The 18041-nt window shown below is 33.1% G+C and overlaps 1 protein-coding gene across 1 annotated transcript; it reads left to right on the forward strand.

The window, feature by feature from the left end:
- Nucleotides 1-5310: 5310 nt before the first annotated feature.
- LOC102607582 (nascent polypeptide-associated complex subunit beta) lies at nucleotides 5311-7610 on the forward strand. Its single transcript, XM_006466064.4, has 6 exons — nucleotides 5311-5470; nucleotides 5962-6029; nucleotides 6493-6641; nucleotides 6750-6806; nucleotides 6998-7036; nucleotides 7130-7610. The coding sequence occupies exons 2-6, from the start codon at nucleotides 5962-5964 to the stop codon at nucleotides 7312-7314; spliced, it is 498 nt and encodes a 165-aa protein (XP_006466127.1). The 5' UTR covers nucleotides 5311-5470; the 3' UTR covers nucleotides 7315-7610.
- Nucleotides 7611-18041: the final 10431 nt, after the last annotated feature.

Below are 18041 nucleotides of genomic sequence, written 5' to 3' on the forward strand. Positions count from 1 at the left end.
TTTAAATTATTTTAATACAATATTTTGTATTTATTATAAATTTTATTTAAATCAATTTTTGGGTTGTTATAACCGAAGTGTATAATTATCAAAAAATGATTTGTGTCACCATTTAAACTTGAGGGTATTGGTGTTTTTTTCCCAAATATATATAGGGTGGGACTATTTCCACTATAAAAATTATTTTGAATGCTCTAATTACTCTTTACACTCATACATTAATTTAAAAAAAAGTTTTATTTTGTAAACTCTTTGAAATTTCAAAAAAAAATCCTTACTTAAATTATTTAAATTAATTAACTTTATTTTCTTAAAAACCCAATAAAACTATTCAATCCATCGATTTAAGAAATTTAACACATACACTTACAATAAAATTAGAGTGTAGTTGTGTAATAATTTTTTGTACAAGAATTAGAGTGTTTATAATAATTTTTAGAGTCCGAATAACCCTATCCATAATTATAGTACTCAAAATGGGGATTAAATAACTATTTACAATGTTCAATCTTTCATTGAATGTTATGGCTTAAAATGATGGAACTATGTTTTTTTCTTCCAACTATCCTTTTAAACTGAATCAAACTTAGGGCCAGTTTACTAATGTTGTAGTTTAAAAAATAATTGTTGTTATTATTAGCTGTGCTGTAAAAATAATTAGTTGTGAAGAGAATCAGTTAAATATTTGGTAATATTTGTTTTTAAAAGCAGTCATATGTGTGGTAAATCTTATTATTAAATACTGTAAGAATGTAAATGATTGAATTGGATAAAATTTATTTATACATATATAAAAATATGTATATACAATATTTTAATTGTTTATATATAATAATTGATAACTAAAATAAATATTTTATTATTATTATTATTATTTATTTCAATATAATTGGCAATAATAATAATCTCTTTAAATTTAATGGTTTTATTTCCAATTAATAAGGATAATTTTAGATGTTTATTATATATATGATGAGATGTATGTGTTGGAGAAAAATAAGTTTTTTAAATATTTATAAAAACTTTTAGCATTGACCTCATACAATACATAAGAATTTGTAATTTAGAATATCATACCTTGACAATCCGAGAAGATGAACAATTGAAATTAATCTAGGCTTCCCAGATCACGATCCGTCACCACCACGCAGGTTAGATCACGATCCGTCACCACTACGCAGGTTAGATCACGATCCGTCACCAATGATCTTTCAGGTTATGATTTAGGTTTGATCTGCACTTGACGTGTGGACACTTTTACCACCACTAAAAGCAACTAGCAGGAGAAAATTTTAGATGTTTATTATATATATGATGAGATGTATGTGTTGGAGAAAAATAAGTTTTTTAAATATTTATAAAAACTTTTAGCACTAACCTCATACAATACATAAGAATTTGTAATTTAGAATATCATACCTTGACAATTCGAGAAGATGAACAATTGAAATTAATCTAGGCTTCCCAGATCACAATTCGTCACCACCACGCAGGTTAGATCATGATCCGTCACCACTACGCAGGTTAGATCACGATCCGTCACCAATGATCTTTCAGGTTATGATTCAGGTTTGATCTGCACTTGACGTGTGTGCGCTTTTACCACCACTAAAAGCAACTAGCAGGAGAAAAATTTTCTCTCAAAATTAGTGAGAAAAAATCTTTTTTTTTTTATCTATATAATGTGGCCTCACTTTTTTTGGGAGAAAATAAGCTCTTTTATATCTCTATTTAGTGGAAACCATAGGCTCTATTTTTTTTATATTTTTTAATTCTATTAAATTAAATTTGATTTAAATTAAAAATAATAAAAACAAAAATAACGTTACTTCTTCTTGTCATAGGGACTCACCTTATAAAACAACACAAGTCCCCTTAGACACAAGCACATTATATGAGGCCTCCCACTAAATAAAATATTTAGGCTTTTAACCCAAATAACTAGTTATCTTTGTTAACATAAATATTTCTTTATTATTGATTTTGATGATAACAAACTTGATTAAGATTGATTAATTTTTTAAAAGCTCAAAATAATTTTCATATACTTTTTAAATCATCATTCTCACTTTTATTCTATGAAAATATTTTTTGGTTATTTTCATGTAAATAGTTTTCAATTGAAAAAGCTTTGAGAATTTTGATAATAACAAATATTGTTTCAAATCCTGTAAATGGATCTATTTTGACAAGTTTTATAAAGTGTTTTTATAAAGTTTTGGGAACAAACTGTTATTTTACAAAATAGTTCACTACAACAGTTACTGTGGAAAACGGCGATCCGACAAGCTTGATAAACGGCTCGCCGATATCGAACAGAATTGAAGATTAGCCTCTGGACCTAAACGGCGATCCGACAATTTTGATAAACGGCTCGCTGATATCGAACAGAACTGAACATTAGCCTCTGGACCTAAATGGTAATCCGACATCTAGTTAACGGCAATCCGACAGTGTGCAGAAAGTCAATAATGGCTAGTTTTCAGCTCCATCTATAAATAAGCTCATTCAAATTCAAACAAGAGTTGATCACAACACGACCATTGAGCTTATATTTGAGAATACAATCTTCATAGAGCTTTAAAACACATTCTTGCTTCATCTATTCACACATTGGGCATTGATTTGTAATCTTAAATATTGTGTGAGAGAAAAATAATTTTTAATCTTCTACTTTGAGTGATTGTAAGTGTTGGGATACACTTGGTTAAGAGATTGGGGATAATCTCTTATTGTAAAGGTTCATTGACACCTTGTAAGTCAAGTGTAAGCATTTGAAGCCTTGGAGGCTTGCTTAGTGAAATCCTCAAGCCCGGAAAGCTTGGAGGCGTGGACGTAGGCGAGGTTGGCCGAACCACGTAAAAATCTTCATGTTTGAATCTCTCTTCCCTTATCTTTTTATATTGTAATTGATTTAATTGTTATTCCATTAAATTCATTTTAAATTTGCATGATAATTTGCTTTAGAATCTAATAATTTTTAGAATCTCAATTCACCCCCCCTCTTGGGTTGCATACTTGTATTTTAATCTTGTTTATTAATCCAGTAGCGGCACAGTCAATTAAATGAGCTCACCCGGGGATCATATGGGTACATACAATAGTGGCTACAATAATTAGGCCTGTAATTAAACTAGCCCAATTATTTAATTCTAAATTTACTCCACTAAAAGATTGGAACTGACCTCCATAATTGTATGATATCCAGGATAGTGTTCTTGAATAATAATTCGACACATGCCACATTGATTTCTTTTCTGCACAATCATTTGTACCACATCGTTAATTAAATTGATATCTCAATTGTTTAATCAATTTAATTACATCTTATTCCTTGATACTTACTGGTTTTCCCTAATGATTATTTTCAATATACTAAATATGTTGACACACTCTGCCTAGAGAATTCTATGATCAAGTGCCGAAACCCATCCAGAGATGTGTTGTACAAATTCTATATTGTTAATCTATAACTCCAATACTCATAATTGCTCCCACCAAGATACCGGGTAATCTTGACTACAAGTGTGTGTCATGCCCATTGGTAACTCAAATGGAATATCAGTTACAATCATGAAATCATAATTAACTCAAGATTAAGATTACAGTAAAATCAATGCCTATGAGATTTAATATGTCTGACAGTTATTACAAAGTTAATTAAATATTATATGTGATCTTGTTCAATGTAGTCATACTACATTAATAAATTCATACATGATTAAGACAAGTCATTCAATGAATTTATTACAGTCTAAACATAAATAGAGCGCCCAACTCTATTTATCAACTACGAACTTAATTTATTTAATCATAAGATAACTTGTATTTATGTCTTCAGTGAATTCATATGATGATCAAATAAATACATATAATATGATTAAACAGACCTTATTCAAAATATTTATGCAATTGAAAATATTTCAAATATTTTATTAATTAGAAAATAAATAAATTAATATACTTTAAAGAGCATATAATCCCAACAGTATGAAATTGTATTAAATATAAAATTAATTTTTAAAATGAAAATGTTGAAAAAGTACTTTTTCCTTTTCAAAATTTCTTGTAAGATAAGATCATTTTACCAAAAGTGATATATGAAAAAAATTATTAAATATTAAAATTAACTTTAAACTTTTTAAAATTATTTTTGAGTCTCTTCAAAGTAATTCTGAATAGGCCCTTAATTGATTGACTTGATAAGATAATTATTATTAATTTTTTAGTATTTATTCTATATTTTATTTTGCTAGTAAACAACTTCTTATACCTAGTACATATTTGAGAGAGGTTATCTATTTATCATATATATTTCAAAACAACAATAAAAATTATTAAAAACATGACAACCACACTCTTGATATAGAACTATTTTGACTTATATTTTTCAACTTACAGTTCAATTCCTACAGTACCGATATTCATGTCTCTGATGAGGACCATAGTATTGACGAGAATTGAGATATTTAGCATACCATGGGCTCATTCTGATGAGGTCATTAACTCTAATGACATCCCGATGGCTGATGGACACTTTTCTACACCCGAGGAGCCTGATCCCGAGCACAATTTTAGTGTTTTTGGGTCGCAACAAAAGAAAGGCTTCACTCTTATCACTTGCCGCAAGCTTCGCAAGGGGCAGTTACATTAACTCTTGTTTATCTCCTTATAATTAGGTTTTGCCTTATTATATTTTACTTTTATTTCAGATGTATTTGTTCATTTATCTTGGAGGTTTTGGTTTATGTCCCCCTCTATTTGTACCTTATCTTTTACTGTTCTATATAACAGGTAGGGATCCATGCCTAACCCCCCACTTTACTGGTGGTTTAAATATTAAAAAAACAACTTAAATTTAAATACAAATTTTGAGCTATTCATTTGATGTAATAATCTATAAATGAAAGCTATTTTAAACTTTAAATATCTATTATTGAATATCAATAGCTCAAATTTTATACAAAGTATATTTTCAAATAAAGATTAAAGTAAAAATGTTCAACAATTAAAATAATATTTTATCTAACTCGTTGATAATAATCTTTTGGAACAGTTATATTATTCTACTTTAATTGCCATTTTTTCTATTTTAAAATTTATTAATCCTTTTGTCTTAAAACTGCGGGTAAAATTTGACGGCCCTGATGAATTTTTACCCAAACTAAACTAAATCGGACGGCAGGCAATGACAATAACAGACCGCTCCTACACCATCCCGACCCAACAAAAAGGCCTATATACAGCAATATCGCACACAAACTCATTGATATTGCGACACGTGTCAAAAGTATCAGTAATTCCTGGCCGTCGGATCATAACCCACTGAACAATGATCCTCAAGCGCTTTTAAGTCGAAGCGAAGGGCAGAGCTTAAAACCTTAGCGCCGCCTGAAGAACAAAAACTAAAGGGCTCTTATCTTCTTCTTCACCAAATTCTTTGTCCCCACACAAAAACCCTAGCTCCAAGGTAACATCGCTTAAACCCTTTTATCTCTCCTTTTGATTTCTCGGTTTCCTTTATTTTTCTAATTTATTTTTTTCTCTCTGTTAGAAAATGTGAGTTTTTGTTTTTTTATTTTTTGTTTTAGGGTTTTGTTTTGTTTATTTGGGGATTCAGCGATGTTTAAGATCCATGTTGTAAATTCTCATCTGCTTTTTGCTTGATTGAACTGGTTTTATGTTTTCCCTTTAGTTGGTTGATTATTAGGGTTTGTGTTTAGGTTAAAGTTTTGATTCTGTCCATTTAATTTGTTTAATTTATTTGGGTATTATTTATTTGTATCTCTTCGGGAGTAGTCCATTTTAGGAATCTGTCGAATTGTAAAAATTATTTTAATTATGTGGAGTCTGTGTTTGATTGTTTACAGCTGATTTCTTGGAATTTGTTTTTGGACTAGTTCAGTACAAGCTAGCTCTGAAGTGATTGCTTTTCTGATTATTTTCATTACTGTTATGCAGATGAATGTGGAGAAGCTAATGAAGATGGCCGGTGCAGTTCGCACCGGTGGTAAGGGTAGTGTGAGAAGGTGTGTGGAATTTAGTCTAATATCCAAATATTATCTCGGAAATAGCATAAAATTGCTATAAAAGTTTTTGCTTGTTTGTGTCATGACTTAATTATTTATATTGTTGGCTGTTTTCTCTGAGACTTAGAGTTTTTCTTGTGTATATCTCTTCTTTACAACTTTTTGTCATCTGGGACTGGTAGTAAACTAAAACAAGAGAGTAAGAGTGAGAGGAATAGATACTTGAGCTTATTTTAGATACTAGCCCATTCTGTGTTCTGTATTTTAATTTGTTGCTGTCTATGTGAATGGTGTAAGAGATGTAGATACTTCAGCTTTGTGCATTATTTCCTTTGTTAATTGAAGTTTATTTTGTAGGTTGGCATTTCAATAAAATTTTCCTTTCCATTATGAACTATATTTGAATTTTAGGTTGTGTCTATCATATGGTAAATTCTTTTTTGACACTTGCTTTAAATCACAGAAAGAAGAAGGCTGTTCATAAGACAACAACCACCGATGACAAGAGGCTTCAGAGCACCTTGAAGAGAATAGGAGTGAATGCTATTCCTGCAATTGAGGAAGTTAACATTTTCAAGGATGACGTCGTTATTCAGTTCTTAAATCCCAAAGGTAAAGCCAAGGGAACATGATATGAAGTCTATAATTTTTCTTTCACACTGACTTTCTCTCAGTGAGCTTGATAGTTATTTAATAGATTCTTGATTTTTGTTTTTTCAGTACAAGCTTCAATTGCTGCCAACACATGGGTAGTTAGTGGTGCCCCACAAACCAAGAGTAAGTCTCTGTATTATATATTTTGATTTGGTAACAAATGTTCAATTTTTTGATTCAATCTTATGTATGACTTGTCTTAACTTAGTGTTAACATTTTGTTTATTTGATTGGCCTGAACTTTTCCCTATTTTCTTTTTATTTTCAGCATTATGAGATTAACGTGATTTTTTTTCTTTTTTTTAAATGCACAGAGTTGCAGGATATTCTCCCTGGAATTATCAATCAATTGGGTAGGCATTTTGTGTATTTTTCTACATTTCAAAAGGTTATTCAAGTGACTTGTCACTAGTGGCTGAACAACATTTCAATCGAATCCTTTTCAGGGCCAGATAATTTGGACAACCTGAGGAAGTTGGCGGAGCAGTTTCAGAAGCAAGCACCTAATGCAGGAACTGGTGCACCCACGACTCAAGAGGACGACGACGATGAGGTCCCAGAGCTTGTGGCAGGCGAGACGTTTGAAGCTGCCGCAGAGGAGAAAACAGAGAAACCTGACGCTGCTTCTTAGAGAGTTTTATCTAGAGGGACTTTGTGTTATTCTATATATTTTCTATGTTTTTTGAGTTTTTATTTTACTTTTCCGAGTCAACTTTCTCTTGTTTTATCTGATTCTCCCTGTGACACTAGATATTGTTACTTTTTAATTCAATGTTTTGCTCCAGTGAAACCAGTGAAAACCCTTTTACTCTTTCAGAATCCAGAGGCACTGTTGCAATGGCTTTCTATTGTGCATTTTGTTGTAAGTCTGATGTTGTCGGATCGGTTGCTCTTCAATGAAACAGGCGGCTAAATATTTTGCCTGTATTTCAGTCTTTGTTTTTGGCTTGGTTTGACGAGTTTCTGTTTTACAGTTATGTTGTGTCATCGATTTGTTGAGGTTTTCATTTTAAGGTTTTTGAGCCATTATGATGGGTAAGAGTTATAAAATAGTAGTGTCGAATTTTTTTAACTGGCATGTTTTTTTCTTAGAACATTAACAGTCTGATTTCGGTTGTACTGATTTAAGGATTTGTGAAAATGTTTGACTGCTGATAATAAAATTAAATGATTTAATACCAACAAAAATTTGAATAGAGCTTGCCTATTGGTTGTGCGCTGACTCGTCTTTGGTGTAATTGAGAATGATACAATATGGGACTAAATCGTATATATAATTTTCACTTTCAACTAATTAAAAATAAATGAATTTTACTAAATTTTAGATGTTAATTTAAATTTAATTGTAAAGTATATCATAATAAATTTAGATTTGTAAATTTCATATCATATTATGTAGTGCGAAAACAAAACTATGATATAATACTTATACTATTTCTAATTTAAAATTTGAAAGAATAATTAATTACGTTGTAAAGAATATTAAATAAAAAGTACTGCTCACATGTACAGTACTATTCACATGTACGGTACTGTTCACGTTACTGTATTGAGTCATGAACGAGCTCAATCCTTTAAAGAAAATGAGAGTAATCTAAGTTATTATCGTCTGAAAAATTCTCATATTTAAAAGTTTGACAAACATGAAAATCATTCAAATGATTATATAAGTCTTCATTTTCTAGGCCATAGAATGTTGAGAGATAATTTAGCACACTAGGTTTTAACTCAAAACTTCTAACAGCTACATTTTAGTATCTTATACATGATGTGCTTAAATTAGCTAAAAGACTGAAGTATTGCTTAAATGGCCTCTCCTATGGTGGTTGTTGTTGTTGTTGCAAATTCATTTCAATTTTATTTTTAATTTCAATGTGTTTATGTGTGCGAAGTGTTTTTCAAGTTCAAGGTCAATGAGCTCAAGATTAGATAATAATGCCTTCGACCATGCATGAAAAAAACACAAAAAATAAAAAATAAAAAATGGGAACAAAACAAATAAAAATAAAGAAGAAGAAATTACGATACTAACATTATCACGTTGTTACAACCTTACTATAACACACTAAAAAAAAATTTGTGAAATAAATTAACTAAAATTAAAATAAATTAATAAGATAAACAAAAAAAATTATAATGAAAAATAACTTGAAAATTAAACTACAGAATTTTAAAAAACAGAAAAAGAAAAGAAATTCTTACCTCAAACTGCAGATTCGCTTTTCTTTTTTTTTAACAAGAAAAAAATTACAAGAAAACAATTAAAAAAAATTATTTACAAAAATTAATTTTACGAATTAAAATAACTTACCTCCACAGCAACGGTGCCAAAAACTTATTGTGTAAATTTTAAAGAATATCAAATAAAAGGCACTGTTCACACAACAGAGGAGCATAAAAGGAAAAATTGCACTTTCACATGTATAGTACTATTCACATGTACGGTACTGTCCACGTTACTATTCATGACACGTTTACATATACGGAACGATGACGTGACATTGACCGATGATGTGGCATTGACTGATGAAGTGTCAAGATTCCATTGGATTAAAATTCTTATGCACTGTTAGTAGACCAAAAATCGCGCGTACGATACATGCATATACACGAGATTATTTACAACCAAACCGCGTCACTATTCAAGCTGCTTCACTGTTCAAACTGCGTCACTATTCAAAACACGTGGTCAAACCACGTACTGTTGACCGATGACATGGCACAATCCTGAGCGTCCAAATTGTTTTTAATCCGATGAACATAACTAGAGAATCGCTCCTTGTACTTATCCACTGGGATGCGTTTCGAGAGATAAAAGAATATCATCCAATGACTCCTTATTCAAGCCATCCTTAATGAATTGAATCTTATCTTCCCTGTTATCAGACACCATTCCTAAAGAAAATGATTTTTTATCGCATCTCATTCTGACACACTTATGACAAGTAACATAAATTCTTCGAGCTCTTCGCTTTCTTGCATAATTTCTTTTACCACAACTAAGCATGTATGCAATAAATTTTGGAGGCTACTCACCTGCCAATCGTACTTTGGCCTCAATTAACTAGCAGATGTCAGCAGGTATGTTATTCGTCATAAGCAATTGCATGCGTTCGGACCAAACTTTATAGATTGGAAGGAGGGCATTCTGAGGAAGTGAAGGGAATCGATTGTGAAGCTTTGCTAGAATCTCGTTTCTGTCCATACCTTCGCCTCAGAATATCAGTTATTATGGGAAACTGAAGCAACCGACTTGATTGTCACGGAGTACCGTTATCCGCCACTTAACTAGGATAACAAACTAAAGGACACAAACAAAGTAATAAACTAAAACACACAAAGAAAATTACAATCGTCCTCTTATTGAATTTACCTCAAGCTCCAACTGAATGTCGAAGATACCTCCCTCAATGTCTCTGAGTTGGCTTTCTAAATCCTTAACATGGGATACTAGCTCTGGTGGTTGTAGATCTCAAATATGATGTGTTCTACAAAATCAAATCTGCCTTCTGAGATGAGATTTTACACGTTGAAGTCATCTAAGAAGGTTCAAGAGGATCTGTTTTGCTGAGGAACTCATGATTAACACTGATGAAAGAAAACTTAATGGTTAAACAAACACACTTATGCAAAAAAATAATTTCAATTAGCAAAAAAAATAATAAAAAGAAAAAAAATCAAATCACCGAAAAGAAAGAAAAATCTCAATTCAAATCTGGTGGGTCACTCAAATTTATTTCGATGTCTTCTCCATGTGGTTGGTATTTTAGATATGGCTTTAATCTTTGACCATTAACTTTAAAAGTGACACCGTTCTTTGGGTCCTTAATTTCAATTACCCCATGTGGAAAAACAATGTGAACAATAAAGGGGCCAGACCATCGAGAGGGTAACTTATCTGGGAATAGGTGCAAGCGAGAATTGAATAAAAGCAATTTCTGACCTGGAGTGAAAGATTTTCTCATAATTTACTTGTCATGAAAGACTTTCATTCATTGCTTGTAAATCTTGGCATTTTTGTATGCATCATTGCAAATTTCTTCAAGTTTTGCCAGCTGTAAATTTCTTTCTGAGCTAGCTTGCTGTATGTCAAAGTTGAATTTCTTGATGGCCTAGTATGCACGATGCTTGAGTTCCACAGGTAGGTGGCAAGCTTTTCCATACACTAGCCTGTAGGGTGACATCTCAATCGGGGTCTTGAAAGCCGTTTTATATGCCCATAATGCATCATCGAGTCTTAATGACCAATCTTTTCTGTCTGGCCTCCCCGTCTTTTCTAATATGTGCTTTATTTCTCGATTGAAGATCTCAACTTGACCACTGGTTTGTGGATGATATGGGGTCGCCACTTTGTGAGTGATTGAATACTTTGTCAAAAGAGTTTTGAATGATTTGTTGCAAAAGTTGGTACCACCATCACTGATTATTTCTCGAGGGAATCAAAAGCGTGAAACAATGTTGCTTTTCAAAAATCCTATCACCACCTTGTGATCATTAGTTCTACATGGAATTGCTTCTACCAATTTCGATATGTAGTCAACAGCAACCAATATGTATTGATTGCCAAAAGAAGAGGGAAAAGGTCCCATGAAGTCGATACCCCATACATAAAAAATCTCAACCACTAAAATTGGATTTAGTGGCATCATATTCCTTCGTATAATGCTCCCCATTCGTTGACACCTATCACATGAAGAGCAAAAGGTTTAAGCATCTCGAAATACAATTGGTCAATAAAAACCACATTGTAAAACTTTAGTTGCTGTTTTCTTAGCGCTGAATGGCCTCCACAAGCTTGTTCATGGCAGAATGAAAGAATATTTTGAATTTCACTTTCTGGGACACATTGTCTAACAATTTGATCTGCACAATACTTGAACAGATAAGGGTCATCCCAAAAGAAATTCTTTATTTCTGCAAAAAAATTGGCATTGTCTTGCTTAATCCAATGCTCTGGAAGTTGACTTGTAACAAGATAATTAACGATATCAGCATACTATGGTAATACTTCCACAATCATCAATTGTTCATCAGGAAATGACTCATTCAATGGTAATGGTTCCATAATTGTGTCAAAATGGAGACGAGAGAGATGGTCAGCCACAACATTTTATGTGTCTTTCTTATCTTTAAATTATAAGTCGAATTCTTGCAAAAGTAACACCCAACAAATTAGCCTAGCTTTTGTATATTTCTTTGTGAGAAGATATTTAAGAGCAACATGATCCGTGAATACAATTATTTACAACCAATGAGATAAGATCAAAATTTCTCTAATGCAAACACTACTGCTAGCATTTCTTTTTCAATAGTTGAATAGTTCAACTGTGCATCATTCAATGTCATACTAGTATAGTAAATAACATGGAGAATTTGATAAACTCTTTGTTCTAATACTGCTCCTACTGCATAATCAGATGCATCACACATAAGCTCAAATGGTAAGCTCCAGTTTGGGGGCTAAATGATGGGTGATGATGTCAACAATTGCTTTAGTTTTTCAAATGCCACAAGACATGAGTCATCAAAGATAAAAGGTATATCCTTAGCAAGTAGATTGCATAAGGGTCTAGAAACTTTGTTAAAATCTTTAATGAAATATCTATAAAAACCAGCATGCCCAAGGAAAGATCTTACTTCTCTGACTATTTTAGGTGGAGGAAGATTGAAAATGCGATCCACCTTGGCTTTATCAACCTTAATACCTTTGCTCGAAATGATGTGACCGAGAACAATACATTGTTTTACCATAAAATGACATTTCTCCCAATTTAAGACTAAGTTCTTCTCGATACATCTGTGCATAACTAGTGTTAAATGATGTAAATATTGATCAAATGAGTCACCAAAAATAGAAAAGTCAGCCATAAAGACTTCAAGAAATCGTTCAACCATATCAGAAAAAATACTTAACATGCATCGTTGAAATGTTGCAGGTGCATTATAAAATCCAAATGTCATCCTCCTATATGCAAAAGTGCTAAAAGGGCAAGTGAAAGTGATCTTCTCTTGATCTTTTGGTGCTATGGGAATCTGATTATATCCTGAGTAGCCATCTAGAAAGCAATAAAATTCATGGCATGCTAATCTATCAAGCATTTGATCGATAAATTGTAAAGGAAAATGGTCTTTACGTGTGACAGAATTCAACTTTCTATAATCAATGCATACACGCCACCCTGTATTCACTCTAGTTGGTATCAATTCATTATCAGCATTGGTAACTACTGTGACTCCTGTCTTTTTGGGGACAACTTGCACAAGACTGACCCATGAACTATCAGAAATTGGGTAATTGATACCTACATCTAATAGCTTAAGGACTTCAGTTCTAACAACTTCTTTCATGTTAGAATTTAACCGACGTTGCATTTCCCTAGTAGGTTTAGCATTTTCATTAAGGTGAATGTAATACATGCAGTCTATTGGGTTTATACCTTTTATGTCGGCTATGGTCTATCATAATGCTCCTTTGTGCTCTTTTAAAACATCCAACAACTTACCTTTTTGTTCGTCATTTAGGGATGATGAGATGATTATTGGCAGAGTGCTTTCTTCTCCCAAAAACGCATATTCCAAAGTGTTTGGTAATGGTTTGAGCTCGAGTTTCGGTGGTGATTCTGATGATGAGATAAGTTTCTTCTATGATGGTGCTAGTTGTTCAACTTTTGACTTTCATTTATTAGTGTCCATGGATGGTGCTGAGTCAAGTAGAGCATTTACCTCATTGACTGATCTGTCAATATCAAAATCGAAACCAAAGTGAGTTAAACATGTTTGTAAATGATCATCACTAAGGTTTTAAAGAAGAGTATTATCAACTAATGCTTCTATTAAATCCACATCAACAATTCCATCATCTGCATTGTGAGGTTGTTTGGCAATGTTGAAGATGTTTAGCTCCATAGTCATGTTGCCAAAGGACAACTGAATATTTTCAGTCCTGCATTGAATGTGAGCATCGGCAGTTGCCAAGAAAGGTCGGCATAGGATAATGGGGATGTGCTTCATTGAATCATGGATTGGTTGAGTGTCAATTACAATGAAATCAACAGGAAAATAAAACTTGTCTACCTGGATAAGCACGTCCTCTATAATATAACGAGGTATTTTCGTGGACCAATCTGCAAGCTGTAACACCACTGGAGTTGGGTGTAATTCTCCTAATCCAAGTTTCACAAATACTGAGTAGGGTAACAGATTTACACTAGCTCCTAAATCCAACAAAGCATTCTCAATTGTGTGATTCCCTATACTACATGAGATAGTAGGGGAGTCCAGGTCTTTGTATTTTAGAGGAATTTTGTGTTGGAGTATAGAACTAACGTTTTCTGTTAAAAATACCTTATTTTGAACGTGAATGTTTCTCTTTTTAGTACAAAGGTCTTTAAGAAACTTGGCATAAGATGACACTTGTTTTATAGCATCAAGCAAAAGGATGTTAACACTTACCTGTTTGAAGATTTCAAGAATCTCGTTTGTGGATTTTTCCTTCTTTCCTTTAGTTAACTTATGAGGAAATGGAGCTTTATGAACGTATTCTCGTAGGTTGGTTTCTTCTTAAATTTCAAAGAAAAATAAATTGAAAATTAAATTACAGAATTTTAAAGAAGAGAAAAAGAAAAGAAATACTAACCTTCAAATGTAGATTCACTTTTTTTTTTAATAAAAAAAATACAAGAAAACAAATGAAAGAAATTATTCACAAAAATTAATTCTATGAATCAAAATTACTCCTCTTAAGGTTTTCGACCCTCCTGAGTTCAAAAGTGATGTCCGTTCTGCCATTTGATCTCTCGTTTATTGTGAAATGACTATAATGCCCCTAAAATACATAAAATACTTAATTAAAATAAAGCACACATAATTAAATTACAAGAAGCTAAAACACATAAAAGTAAAGGTTGTTAGTAAGACTTGAAATATAAAATGACGGTTTTCTCCTTTATAAATATGTATTTTCTAACACTCAACAGCTGAGAGGCTTGAGGAACTTGGGGAATTGGTTGCATTGGTGGAGCTGGAGTTGTTGGTCTATTCTGTTGGAATCCTTGAGACCATGAAAAATTAGGGTGGTCTCTCCATCAAGGGTTATATGTGTTGGAGTATGGGTTGTAATTTGATGGTTTTCTCATTACACCTATGGCATTGGCTTGATCTGGGTATGAGTCATGGTCATGTGGTTCTGTTGATTTAGCAGTCGTTAACGATGCTATTTGTCGAGAAAGACCTTCAATTATCGCTTTGATTTCTTTAATTTTTGAACTTGACTCGCCAATGTGAACCTTATTTACTCCCTTAATTCTTCTAGTATTCCTAAGTGATCGACTCCATTATTGGGAATTATCCGCTTGTCGCTGTTGGTGATAAATACTAATGCTATTGGTGTCAATGTGCAAGTGTACACAACAAGTAATAAAGTGATGAATATTCAAGATCGTCTCCACATGGATTGATATTACTTGAAATGCTATAGCAATCACAATAGTGCAAACTAACTTAAGTCCGAAGTTAACAAACATAAAGTGGGTTATATCGTAATTGATGATTGTGAGAGAATAAAATAAAACAAGACCATAATAAAATAAACTAAATTAAATGTGTCTAAGATTCAATTGAGACTATGGTAGTTGAATGATCAAACTCTCCTTATGGGCTGACTGTTTTTCATCAAGTTAACACCAGTTTTACGGCAAGTGCTGCAGCACTGGGCAGAATTAATCTGTTTCCTCAGCTGTCACGTATTGGAACTCTTATACCCTTAAATATATTAGCAATGACCAGTTGCTAATCTACTTATGATATGGCCTTATGACCCTTTACTCTCTCCACCCTACAAGGTGAGCACCTAAGATCAAGTAATACTCTAATAACATCGGCTAAGACATGCCCTTTTGCGGCTCTATCTTAACTTGAACTATTAAATGGGTGGTCAACCGAAATAACAGTTATATTAATAATAACTACTAGAGTAAAATGCTACAGCAATGACATAACAACACATAAGAACAGTCAAGAACCTATTAGATTGTTTGTCACTCAACTACAAGCAAATTTAGTTCATATTCTGAATGAGAAAAACAAATAGCAACTTATTGGTCACGAAATATATCGGTTCAATCAAAGAGTAAAGAAAAGAACAAGTAAAGAACGATGAAGATTAAATCCAAATAACTTTGCTGGATTCTTCACTGATGCAGACTTGGTTCTCTTGAATTATGATTGTTTTCTTCTTTTCCTCTCGATTTCTCCAATGTTAATTCCTTGCCGCCGTTTTATGTGGTGCGCGCCCTCATTTTATACTGCAAACTAGGGTAAATAAAAGTCCGTGGATGTGCATGAGTTAAATTAGGAAACATGCAGATCGCAAATCTGCAGCTGACCGCGCTTAAGCTTTCTCCCTCCGTGCTCCCAGATTGCTACAACACTGGTTGCTCTAACAACAGTTACAACACTGCACTATTCCCGATTGTACTTTACTTCTTTTGCGGCCATCTTCTTTTCTCCTCTTGCTACTGTAATGTCTCAGCATCCCTTCATGAATTAAGAATTTCTGAAAACCTACAATTATGCACCTGTTTTGAGCACAAATTACTTTGATTTAAGCAAAATTTATTAAGACTCAACTAAAATGAATGTTTATGCAAAATATAACCAAAATGTAATAAAAACACCTTATTTGCTCTCTAAGTGATCTTGATTTAAGTTTAGAATTGATGTAATAACTCTCATTTCATAGAGTTATCACACCCCCAAACTTAAACATTTACTTGTCCTCAAGTAATGACAACATGCTAACACTTCACGTAAACAATCATGCAATACAACTTTAGCTCTTTTATCAAATTTGCAAGGATTCTTCCACCTCCATATCACAATCCCAATCATGCAAAGTAACCATAGTAAATCAGTTCCAGACTTAAGCTTCCTTCTGTCCACAATGTGTGTGTGCTACTTTGATTGAATTCCAGAGATGCTATAACATCACCAAGAGATTGCATGTAATTCAGCAGTAACAAAATTGCATTTATATATGGGGTAGCATAAATTTCCCATGCTCAAACTATGCTGATTTTAAGATTGAAAACTTGAGAGTATTCAACCTCCTCACTGCAATATTTATTTTTCATGTGAATGTCAATCAATTGTAATGATGACACCTAATTACTCAAACCATGCACAGATCAGAGTTGCTGTAGCAATATCTGTAATATAATCTTATCTAGAGATATCTTTTACTCAAGGCTGAACATGGGGCTCATGAATAGACCTGGCTACTCAATGCCTTAGACAGAGGACTTTCTTGTATTATTGTCTTACTTTTCTCTCTCTTTTTTTTTCACTCATAAAATGCTACAACATTGCTCATAACTCTTGTTACCTTTGAACACAACTTTACATATGGGGTACATACTCAGATCTGGTTACTCAGCAACTGGATCCATTGGAACCCAATTTATTTCATAGATATCACAGTCAATCAAACTTGCTTTCCCCCCCTAAACTTAAGATCTTTTCTATTCTTTTGGCTCTGCTATAACAATCTCATACAACTCAACCAAAGTCTAAGTGTCGGGACAGGATTTCAACCTCCATATATAACTGTCTCTACTTGGCATTCTTATAAATATTGAATAACACTCAATTTATCTTCATTAGGTTTTCAAATCCATACACAAATATTAGATAACAGAGCTTCACACAACACACAACACAAACATAAACACATGCACTCAGAAACACAACCCCCCCAAACTTGAGAAGTGGTGTGTCCTCACAAGCATACACAACGAAGTCACACAATTTGACAAGGACATAGACGACATTAGAAAATACCATACAAATGGAAAAACATAAGGAAAGAAAAGTTTTTTTTTAAACTGAAATAAATTGACTAGCAAGAAGAGGATACTTCCTTGTGGTTGGGATTGCTGCAACATGACAGGATGACATCAACGCTTCTTAGATGCACTGCGCAGCTTACCCTTTGGTGAAACTTGTGGGGAAGTAGCTGACAACGTCTTTGTCTTTTTCTTCACTGCTGGTGAGAGGAGTTGCGGCTGGGGTAGCTTGCGTAGCTGCCGCCGATTTGGTCCATTTTGGTTGTGGCGAGGCTGTTGTAGCAGTGCCTCTAGATGTACTGCCCTTTCTTTTGCTGGATTGTCACAGACTGGTACGAACATGTTGGCCAGGCGTGTGCTGTAGAGGAGTTGGGGTTGATACATCAGCTACTTGTCCCTCAGCTGTGATGGCGGCAACGATATCTAGTAGTTGCTTGGCTTCTGCGGGTGTATTTGTAACTTTGGCTGCTGAAGTAGCCAGCTCTGTATCGACTCGCTCAATTTCATCTTTCGAGGC

This window comes from Citrus sinensis, chromosome 3 (assembly GCF_022201045.2).
Source record: "Citrus sinensis cultivar Valencia sweet orange chromosome 3, DVS_A1.0, whole genome shotgun sequence".
NCBI classification, from domain to species: Eukaryota; Viridiplantae; Streptophyta; class Magnoliopsida; order Sapindales; family Rutaceae; genus Citrus; species Citrus sinensis.